The 11,567-nt window shown below is 50.7% G+C and overlaps 2 protein-coding genes across 2 annotated transcripts; both read right to left on the bottom strand.

The window, feature by feature from the left end:
• Positions 1-5,845: 5,845 nt before the first annotated feature.
• Positions 5,846-7,276, bottom strand: BO82DRAFT_352022 (uncharacterized protein). Its single transcript, XM_025634576.1, has one exon. It carries the CDS (start codon positions 6,936-6,938, stop codon positions 6,243-6,245), a length of 696 nt encoding a protein of 231 aa, XP_025494671.1. The 5' UTR covers positions 6,939-7,276; the 3' UTR covers positions 5,846-6,242.
• Positions 7,277-7,670: 394 nt separating this feature from the next.
• Positions 7,671-11,546, bottom strand: BO82DRAFT_18325 (sulfate transporter family protein). The gene is made up of 6 exons (XM_025630444.1): positions 11,112-11,546; positions 9,688-11,019; positions 9,439-9,638; positions 9,156-9,389; positions 7,930-9,110; positions 7,671-7,868 (listed from the first exon to the last, which is right to left on the bottom strand). The coding sequence occupies exons 1-6, from the start codon at positions 11,344-11,346 to the stop codon at positions 7,844-7,846; spliced, it is 3,207 nt and encodes a 1,068-aa protein (XP_025494670.1). The 5' UTR covers positions 11,347-11,546; the 3' UTR covers positions 7,671-7,843.
• Positions 11,547-11,567: the final 21 nt, after the last annotated feature.

Genomic DNA, 11,567 nt, shown 5'->3' with positions numbered 1-11,567 from the left:
CCTGAGAGGGCGGAAAATGAAAGGGTGTGGAAGTTGAGCAGGCCTGGTCACTTCCCAATTAGGCAGGGAGCTGCAGGGCGGACGGCCCTCGAGGCTAGATTTGAAAGGAGAGTGGAGCATTTCCTTTTCTTTTCTTTTTTTTTTTTTTTTTAAGGTAGGTATTTTTTGATTGTTTTTTCTTTGCCTACTATGAGCATCGACTACTTACGACTAACCATAGTCTGAATTAACCATGGCGAGTACTTGCGACTACGAGTACGATTCAAAGTACCTTAGTAGTGAGTCCTGACTCATTCACTCGCCAGCTAATTGCCTATCTTACCTATCTACTATACTCAAATCAGGGGGGTTTGTTGTATTGCCCCATCGCGTTGACCGACCCATCATCAACATCAACATCATCAGACCATAAACTAAACTAAATAAACATCAACCACATACATTTTTACCTCTGCCACAGGTGCAGTACAGTACATACGACACCTACATGCTGCAGCTCTTGATTTTTTTTTTTCTTTTTGACATCCACATACTTATACATCACGATCGGAATCTCACCATGCAGCATGCCCGGATCCTGCAGACTGGAAGCTGCCTCCGACGCCAGCCCAGCACGTCCTGTTGGACAGTACACGATCCGGTCTGACTGCCAATCGTCACGATGATAGACGAAAAGTCCAAGCTCCTTTCTTTCTCCCCCCTCCCCCCTCCCCCTTCGCCCCTCCTCTCCCTCCTCCCTGGCCATGGTCATGGCCTGTTAATTAGGTCCGAAGTATAAAACCCGTCCTAGCATAGTCCGTCCCCTTAAGGCTTGAGACTTAAGAAGCGAAAAAGAGAAAATTTTTTCTTCTTTTTCCCGCGACGCAGGCCCTCTTGCGCGCCGAACGAAAATTCATCGGCCCAATAAATAGGGTAATAAGAATCAAGGCCCTTGAAAAGGGCCCCTCTCTCACCAACGAATATTCAAATCCTCCCTCCCCTTCACAACCCCCCCTCCCCCTATGAGGTCAAGGGCTTGCTGAAACCGTGGTGAAATCCGATCTTCAAGACAAGTCCCCCTACCAAAAAGAAAAGGAAAAAAAAAAAAAAAAAAAACACCTCCTGATGACAAGGCCCTGGGAATGGAAGGTCTTGCCGTGGGACGCGGTTCGCCCTTTGGTGGTTGTAGGGTTTCTTGGCACTGGGCTCTTCCTTTACCGGTCGTGCAGATGGTTTTCAACGGCGCTTGGGAGGATCAACAACGAGGGGTCAATCTTCTTACTATACAGTTCCTTAGAATCAATACAATAGATTGATTATGCTCCGTAGGGGGGGGGGGGGATTTACTTAGTTGCCACACCCACCGCCATTCTTTCTGAAATCCAAACCACATTGATGGATGATTATGATTGTTGTTCAGGTGAAGTAGTTGGTGGTGTCACCCGGTCACCGTGTTTGTGGGACCCAACCTCCGTCCATTCGGTTTCCATCCATCCAAACCCCAAACCTCCTATTCAGAATTACCAGATCGTCCTGGTGGGTTTAGCTTCCAAGGCTGGTCCGTTACACAACCATGGGTCAGAAGCAGATGGGTTCCAGCCAGAGTGGCTTCTTGTTGTTTATTCTCGAGACTAACCTACTCGCTAGTTAGTCTATGACTCCTCCTTCGTTCCAGGCAGAGACAAGAGACCGGCTTCCATACTGCAATCTGAACCTCAGTCACTTGATTTGGATGTTTGCCGCTGCTTGCAAGTTGGCGCGGCGGCTGGCGATGGCTGCCAAAACTGAATCGCACTGCATCGCAATGAATCGCGACTATTGATGTTTCACATATAGCAGAAGGTCGGTCGGGAACAGATACGTACTTAGTACCTTACTTCTATGTAAACTCCTGCCCAACCGATCCACTTAGATCTCGACTTTCCAGAGGGAAACTCCCCCCCCCCCCCTCCGGCAGCAAAGAGAATCAAACCATGATGAAGGAAATATGTTAAGCGCCGCGCTAGTCTGAATAGTGAGTTAGGTAACCTTAGTTCCCCCCTCCAACGCTCGGTTACCCGCCCGCTGTTTTTGGCGAGCATCTTCATGTTGTTGTTGTCGTTGTTGTCGTCTTCCTTTTCACTATCGTCGTCATTTCTGTGCTACATTAATGTGTTCATGCTGGACGGGACTCTGATTTGCTTTGCTTGGGAACCCGAATATCTTCTTCCGCTAAACCGACCACACCCGGCAGGTTCTCAGCCAGTCCCGTCCATGCGACCGGAATGCCTCGTGACAGCCCAGCATTGTTCAAGATTGTAGGACCAACCAGCGGGAAAGGAGCCCCTCCATCTTTTTTTGCAACCTTTTCCCACCTTGCCTGATCTTTTTTATCAACCCTATCGGCGCCGCTGACTCGCCGGGAGAGAAAGAGAGAAAGATATTCGAGTCCTGGGGCTCGCGTGACTGAACTCCCGGAAATCAATTCGCCAAAATATGGTCGGAGGGGAGTATTCCGCCGCCTATTGAGCGGAAAGGAAGACAAAAAGTTGAGGTTATTCTACTTGATTCATCTAGTTCGTTCGATTCAATCTGGCGATACTAGGCGATAACGTAGAAGTCACTGGGCAGCAGATGAAACGAACCTACCCAACAAAACTTCTGCCACCTTTTTTTTCCGGCTGTCCCCGTGCTCAACGAGACAAGGAAAATAATTGGGAAAGGGAGAAGGTCCCTACTCCCTAGAGGGGGGCGTAAAAGGTTATTGAATAGCATCTCCTTGGGACCATGAGTTCATACTTCTTACTTAGGAGGGTTAAAAGTGGATAGGATATTGGTTATTAGCTCCAGCGCCAGAGCTGGAAGGCTGCAGCCCCACTCTCATCATCCCCTGTCTCACGAGTCGCGACTTTGCAGTATGTGCTTTGCATCGTGAATGATGATCCTGTCTTTCCGTCCTGCTGCTGTGGTCTAGCAAGGCAGTGGCAGCAGAGAAGCGGAAGAATATCCCCAATAAGATAGAGCTCATACTTCGTCCGTTGATTTGGATGGACGGTCCGTACCATGGAAGTTCTCCGAGATGACATTTGCACAGTAAGTCATATACAGATTTGCGGCTCGCGGGATCTGCTCCAAGCAACCACTATTCGGGAAAACATGATCAACAATAATCCATGATAGAAGGGCACGTCGTCGCCAATCCTTCTACATGGTAATCAATTCCCTCTTCAAGTTGATTCTACTCCATGGCCTCTGATATACTCGAGTACAGAATACAACCAAGTTTGTAAGAAGGGTTATCGCAGTGGGCCAATTCGCCCGCTTCCCTCATTCTCCCCCTTTTTCTCCCTGACTACGACGTACTAGTTAACTAGTCTAGCCAAATTTTCCATTCTACGGTCTTCCCTCCCGGCCGTTTCAGACGACCAGCAGCAAGCAAGCCGTGAAGCGAACCAACCAACAGAAGCTGATGAGCTTCCATCCCCGACCGTCCACCAATCAGGCCACCGTCGATCTGATGATCAATGGCTTGGCCCGTGTTGAACCGCCGTCTTGCTTGCTGATTCAGACAAATCCCACTGTCTGACTTTTCGCTGGACAGAACGGACATCTTGTCCATGTCGGCATCTCCATATAGTACGATGTTGTATAGTGGGAAAGTTAGGAAACAAAAATCAGCAAGCGGTGGACCACTTTGTCGACTCGTAATTTCGCTGCCAAGTCGTCAAGGTCAAAGGCACCGGTCAGGTGTATCGCGTTGATATACTCGAGAGTAGCCTGCGACTCCCACTCCCCAAGAACTTGATGTGTGACCTCGTCGAACACATAGTTATAGCCGTGGATGGTCCATTGGCCGCGGAAATTGGTGGCGCTGCCGGATATCGTACCTTCCACGGCGGGCATCTAGATAGAAGATTAGAACATGACTACGGAGTAGGAGGGAAGCGAATAACTTGGAGTGTTCCATACTTTGACACTCGAAAGAAGCGTTTGCTGGAAGGATGCGGAGGAAAAGGGGCGGATAGATTATTTGTTTACAGTACTATATTATATCCCATGAAATGACAACCCTACCCACTAACTAGCCCATCATCGTCGCTCTACATCATACCCGACAATCATCACCACTTCTAATTTACTTCTGCTAGTTCCTCGCTGGATCATCCCCGACTATCAAAAACGTGACCACTTCTAGCTTCTGCCTACTGAGTAATTGCTCATACACATGAATGAGTGCCCGAGTGCCTTCAGAACACAAATATGGCAGCTCTTTACTTAGTATGACCGCCTTGAGTTCCTCACACCTCCACCGCTTCCTCCAACTATACAAGATTTGAGCAATCGCCAATCATGAGTGATGATAAACCCAGCAAAACCCAGATTATCATCCCGCTCCACTGATTATGTTTCTACGTACTGAGTAGCACGAAATCAACCAACATCGATGTCCACGATCGTCGTAAACAGACCAAAAACTGAAATCACTTTCCGCCCCAATATAGGCCTCCACCGGCCTCAACGCCACCTGCAGCCGCCCCCCCCCCCTCCTCTTCCTTCCTCTCACCTGACATCGAAACGGTGGACTTTGCTTATCGAGGTTAGTATATTAATATAAAAATGGGCGGTTGGCTTTTCAGCCCCCCGCGGGTGCTAATTTGCACTACAGAGGAGCTACGGAGCTAGTCTACGTAACAATCTACCTGCTCATTGAACAAGAGTCTCAAATATACAAGTTACGCTGCCTGCTACTGCACGGCGATGTCGAATTGAGACAACTGACCCTTAGCATGGAGGGTCACCCTGTTCGGGGGCTTACCGGGTCATGGTTATCACCGTTGCTGATCAGCGCTAGATCCTTGCCATGGCACAATTTATCTCCGCACGGACATGATGAATCATACTGCAAGTCCAGTCGGAACATGATCATATTGTTCGTTGCTTCCCAGGGCCCTTTCAACCTCCTGCGATGGTGATCTCGGCAGTGTGGAAAGGACCAGAGTAAAAACATTACCTACTATACATAACGACCTACCAACCCTACATTCTATTCCGTTGGCAGGAAGTGATCTCCAGACGATGCAGTGACTACTGCCATTAGCTAACCACCAGGTACAGTACAGTACCATTATCAGAACCCAGAACCATAGCTCAATCCTGGAGATCTTGCATCTTCAGCTACTGTATCTCAAGACAGTGAGTGTCATGTACCTTCAGTATGTGGCCCACCTCACGTGATCGGCATCCCTCCCACTCCCCAAATAACCTCCACAACCCCAACGCAGTTCAACACGTACATAAACAGAGACAGATGACTCGAAGATACTGGATACATCCTCACCCAACCCCCAACCCCCAACCCACCCCGCCATAGACAAAGTGGAGACAAAGAAGAAACAAGAGGGGCTGACATTGGGGCCAGGCTAAACCCGGCGCCGCGGGCAAACCCACTGCAAGTCGCATGACGTGCCCTTATCACGCCATATAACCTACCATATGCCAAACCATGCACAGCACTTATCCCATGCACTCGGTAGATCCCCCGCCACGGACCCGAGGCTCTTCCTACAGATAGGCAATAGGCACATCCTCAGGTTCGTAGCGCAATGAACTCTAAGATGGTATCACTTGTCACCACCTGACGAGGTGGCGAATTCTGCTCGCGGGAGGGGAGCCTGCATTCAGATCCTGTGATGGCCATTAGGTCAGCCTGATCTACGCAATTATTGATCTAGTGTGTGAATTGGTCATGTGGGTTTAGATGGCTTGCACATCTGATTAGAGTGGTGTTGAGGGAGACTAGTGGAGGATGGGAAAATGCCGGTTACTATATTACTTTAGTTCATTAGATGATTAAGGAAGGGCGTGTACAGTATGTGGTGCTGGTATCCAGCCTTGTGTTCTTTTGCTTCATAGACGCAAGATCCCTTCCCCATGCTCAACAGAAGATTCCATAGTCGATAGCGCCGTGGAGCAGACTTGCTCTTGCCCAGTAAGTAAGTCGTAGTTCTTGAATGCAGGTGCAGCGCAGACCGCAGAGGCCATCAATGATCTAGATCATCAGCAAACCCCTAACTGCCCCTACTAAGGCACCTACTGTATACATCGTCCCCTACAACCCCCCCTCCCTTCACAACAAATCAACACACAACCCCAAAATTTAACTCAGCAAAAACAAACATATCAAGCAATACAATCCTCTCATTCATATTCATATTCATATTCAAATCCAGAGAAAGAAATACAACCTCATCCCAACAGAAACGAGAGTATATTCTCACGAAAATCTAAGCCTCGACCACCAGAAAATCCTCCTCCACCACCTCCTCATCATCTACCCAATTTACCCCTCTCCCCAACCCAAACCCACGACTACTCAGCACCAACCCTTTAAGCCCGGCCAACACCCCCAGAATCCCCTGGCGATCCACAACCTCATCGAGCGCCCCCCCGACGGGCAACACCCACCCGCCGTGGCCCGAATCCCACCGGTAGAACTGCACCGTCACCGGCAGCCGAGGCAGCACCACGGCGCCGACGATGGGCCCCGCCGACGACGACAGGAGCCGGGCCGGGTGGTGCTGGTAGTAGTGGTCGTGGTCGTGGTCGTGGCCGTGCTCGTGGTGTGTGGCCAGGAAATCCCGGAGAACGAGCACGTGGTGGCCTGGGTGCGCGCGCGGGCGTCGCAGCGCACCGGTGACGAGGGTGAAGATGATGGTCCCCTTGCCGCTGCTGCTGCCGTCCCTGCCGACTGCGTGCTCGGCTGCTTCTGCTTCTGCTTCAGCGTCGGGTTCGCGCGCGGGCTTACAGAACGTCACGGTGATGCGGTTGTAGGACTCGCGCATCGGGGAGAGGATCCCGGCTTCTAGGTCTACAGTGAAGCCTGCCGCGGGGGGGAAGAGATCGGTGAGGGCATCATACCAGTGGCTGGTGGACTCGAGGGCCTGGGAGCGTCCGTAGGCTGGGTCGTTGGGGACGCTCATTTTGATGGTTGATGCTATATATGGTTAGTCGGGGGTCCTTTTCCTGGTGATAATTAGTGAAATCTTGGGTTTGGTCAAGTTTTCTGAGGTTTAGTGGTTCAGTCGAGGTGGTGGGATAGGGTTAGAGGTAGCAGATTTCTTGGTTATCATGGCGGACTTTATAGGCTTTTGAGGTTGGTGAAACCGTAGGGATTGGAGGCTTAGTGGAGGGTTTCTCGAGCAGTATGCAAACGGAGATCAATATGGAGAATTTCCTCAAACTGCCTGGGTGTTCAAGACTGTGAGCGAACAGAAAGCAAGTCCCCATGTTCTGGCATCTGATATCCAAGGAACTCCTGGACATAGTCGCTAGTTGCGACTGCAATCGATTCTGGACAAAGAGTTGCATGTCGGTCAACTCCGTATGCCACAGAGGTTATATGTCAACCTCCGTATTGGAACTGAGCATTTTCGAAGATCGTCGCCGTAGCTTTTGTGCTTCCGCAACAGAAAGCCTGTCTTTCTTTAGAATGTGCTGCACACCTTTTCTGAAGGATGAGAAAGGGGAGGAGGAAGCATAGTCTTCACTGAAGCTGCATGGAGAATATTTCAAGTGATGCCAAGCAGCCGCTACATCAAATAAGCTATGCTTTGAGGCTCAGAACTTGATCTCGTAAGAAATCCTATCGGCCGCTTAGCAACCATCAAGTCCGGAGGATAATCATAGGCAACTAGGTAGTCGGCCAAGCTATGCGCCCGTCCAGGTCATTAACAACAGCCGACACACATACATACACTCGCTTCAATCATTATACAATATGTAATAAGAAAGTCAACCACCAACATGCTATGCAAAACAAATATACCAAAACAAGCCACTATAGGCAAAAACAGCCAGCACTACCAAGTGCCAGTCGAAACAGCTATCAAGCCGCTGTTGTGAGAACGTAACTAGAGGAATCATGTCAGTCAGAAAGCACAATGCCGTGTACAGGAATGAGGGAATGCTCACGATGTAATACTGTCCATCCGCTCCGTAGTCAGTTTCAGACTGACCGTCAGAAGCTCCCTTGCAATTTCCGGCTCGTTTTCGCGCAGCTCCTGCCATCTCTCCATGTTCAAACACCAACTCACGCAGTCCTGTTCGGCCTTCACGGTCGCTGTCCGGCGGGTCTCGCTGAAGAAGGGCAGCTCGCCGCACGGTCGTCCAGCCACAATGATTTCAAAGTATCGTCCCTGCGGTAGTTCGTACTCGGCACGAAGCATCCCGGACTCCAGAAGATAGAATCCCATCGGAATATCGCCTTCACGGAACAGGACCGTGCCTGCCGCGTAGCTTTCTCGCACGAAATAGGCGCACACTGGAAACCAGAAATCCTCGTTTCGGGAGGTAATGCCCTGGAAGGTCTGGAGGAGCAGCGGAAGCGGCTGACGCATGGCAGACCATGCTGCTGGTGCGACTACCGCGACTTCGTCTTCACGGAGGGTGCTCCTTGCGGCTTGCTGTAGGTATCGCTGGCGGGGAGAACTGACCATCGTGTCACCCAGGTGGGATGGTGCTTGCGAGGTAGGGACTTCCAGGAAGCTTGTAGCTGTTCGGTGCTGTCTTCTCAATAATGCCTCCCTGTGGCTGTAGAACACTTTGAGATAGTCATTCTCACAAAATTCGAGCGCCGAGTTCAAATCCTCGAAAATTTCCACCCCTGTCACAGCCTCGAATAAGCCCACGTTCTGAAGACTACGTCCCACCTCTCCTTCCACGTCGAGACCGGAAATGGTCATTTGAACGTTGCGCTTGCTAAGAATACGGTTGATGCGGGTGAATGCCTCGGCCGCAGAGAAGTCGATGCCATAAACTCTGGAGAAGTCAAGAATCAGGAATCGGATGGGCCGTCGGTTGAATGCCTCTTCCTCAATCAATCCTCTCATCGTGTTTTCAACGCTCACGATGGTACCGAAGAAGAGATATCCGCCAAGTTTGATGATAAGGGTCTGCTGCCCGGCTTCCTTGAGAAACCGCTGCTGAATAGGAGGACGTCTGACTGTAGACCCTGTAATCCCGCCCGAGAAAGTCGCACGGATAGCAGACTTGCGAGAAGTCTGCACAACAAAGCTTAGACAGGCGAGAATGATACCAACAAGAATGCCAACAACAAAATCCCAGGCGCCCATAGTTGCAACGATGATGACAACCTACGAAATTAGCCAATGCCGTTATCAACTGAAGTTAGAGCTTACCGTGATATATTCATGCCGATGCAATTTCCCCCATGTGTCCACCAAGGCCTCTTGCATCAGCTCAATTCCCAGCAGGAAAATGAGAGCACCGACAACCATGACCGGAATAAAGCCGACAATCGCCGGACCGACGACAAGAATACCAGCCGTCGCAGCCGCGAGCATGATACCTGCTAAACGGGAGTTGCCACCACTGTCAATGAACAACAGACTGTTAGTATATACAAGGTAGTTCTATGAATGTCAGTACATCTTCCCGCAAGCAAGCTGTTAGGTGTAGTACCTGTATGCTGCCTGAGAAGCCGGACAGGGCGTTGGTGACGCCATGCGCGATGAGCTCACGGTCCACATTGAGATTATCCTCGCCCGTCGATATGCCCAGGGCAGGCACATTGATGGGTACATGCAGGACGCCGAAGAAAGTGAGCGCGAACATAGCTGGAATCGTGTCGACGAACGCGGCCCAGTCAACAGCAGAAAAGTCTATGAATAGTTAGAAGGTCACCGCTGTCACGAAAATCCTTTCACATACCATAAAGGGTATAGAAGTGATACCACGGATTTGAAGAGGACGGCGCATCGAAGACCCATCCTTTGTTGCGCAGAGTGCCCATAGAGACCCCAGCGCTGAGAACAACAATATAAAATATGACAGCCACGCAAATAAAATAGCCACCAAGAAGGAAATTAGAATGCAGAAAACGCTTCAAAACAAGCAAGCCGACCGCAAGGAACAAGGGCACCGTCCAAAGAAATACTGTGTCCAATTGCACCAACTTCTCCATTGTTGCCAAGGTGAACTCGAAGGATCCAGGTAGTCGAGCTGATACTTCGACACCGGTCAACAAGAGGAAAAAGCCCACACCGCCAATGCATCCAATAAGGATATGCCGCGGGAAGAACCCGATCAAGGCTCCTAGCTTGCAAGTCCCCATAAGGAAGAAAACAAGGCCCGTCAGAATCGAACTGACCGAGAACGCCAGAATAGTGGTAGCTAGGACTGACTTCGGGTTATCCGCTCCAACTCGATTCAAGATCGTGAAAGCCATCTGGTGAAAGAAAGGCACAACCTCGATCATCTCACTGCCGATACCGCCACGGAAGATGGAACCCCCGCAAGAGAAAACGAGCTGAGCAATGATCGTGCTCACGTAGAACATAGAGATACCGTCCGATCCAAGGTCAGAGAACATCGGCTCACCCAATGGGAAGAGGATCATTCCATAAGATAAAGCATCCAGTATGTTGAGCAACAGACCGAGGAATACCGACGGCAACAGACTGAGGGGATAAACGACCCCCTCGCGCCATACGGCCTGTTTGTCCCACGATTTCGGGTTGGCTATGAGTCGGAAACAAGTAGTGACACTCGAGAAGGCACTGGAGAAAGCGCTCGGTCCCTTCGTTCCCGCATATCCCTGGTTTTCAATATCACCTGTAGCGCCGTAGCCTTGATATGGCTTTGGGTGTGACGGCTTAGATAACAATGAGGTTTGCTCTGTGCTCACAGTCTCTCCAGCTGTGACGACCGGAAGCTCGTCTCGAGAGACGGTACTGTCACTTGCCCTCTCCCACTCTTCAGAGTGGTACTGCTCAGTCTGGCTTGATTCCGGGATATCAGGGTGTCGGATCAGTTGTGTCAGCACCGAGGAGCCGGTCGTCGGAATGGAGGAAGGGCCAGCCTCAAGATGAACCCTTGCTGCAGCCGTTGCAACTGGAGTCGGGGTCGAAGAAAGCGACGATTCGCGAGGGGGACGGAAGACGTCGAGTGACGAGGGAAGTGTGTTCGATTCACGCGACAAGGCGAAAGATGCCAGTTCGGCAGTTTGTTCTCGCATACCATGGGACGAATAATGAGCCGGATCTAGGCCAAACAGTCAGCACTGCATCATTGTATTGTGACGACACAGCGGGGTTATGTTTGGGGGACGAGAGTCGATTACATGAGCGGCGTACCTGCAGAGTTATGAAATGACCGATGGAAGAAAGACCTGCTCGGAGTCCGATAACTGGTGCCGCCGGACACGGTTGGATCTAATACTGAGGACCGTGGAGGGCTCCCATTGTGGGCATGCTCAACTGGAATCTCCATTCCGGCTGGCTCCAAGTCGTCATTGAGGGCGGAATGATGCGAAGGCATCCCCGCGCCGCGGAGGTCGCTACCACTGTTGCACGATCGCAAGACTCCCATGACGGATGGTGTGGCAGAGGATAAGCCTACCACAAGTCCCAAGTGCCGAAGTCACGGTGGGAATTGCAAGAGCTGATCAAATCTGATTCAGCCCGCAGGCTTGCAGGCTCGTGGACGAGATCTGAGGACAGGAGCCGAAAGTGCAGAGATGATACCGGATGACGCAAGAACTCAGAAGAAGCAACAACCATAGACATTGCTCCACGATTGGCCGACTGAAT

This window comes from Aspergillus uvarum, assembly GCF_003184745.1.
Source record: "Aspergillus uvarum CBS 121591 unplaced genomic scaffold BO82scaffold_11, whole genome shotgun sequence".
Classification (NCBI taxonomy): Eukaryota; Fungi; Ascomycota; class Eurotiomycetes; order Eurotiales; family Aspergillaceae; genus Aspergillus; species Aspergillus uvarum.
This window is presented reverse-complemented; position numbering and strand designations above follow the sequence as displayed.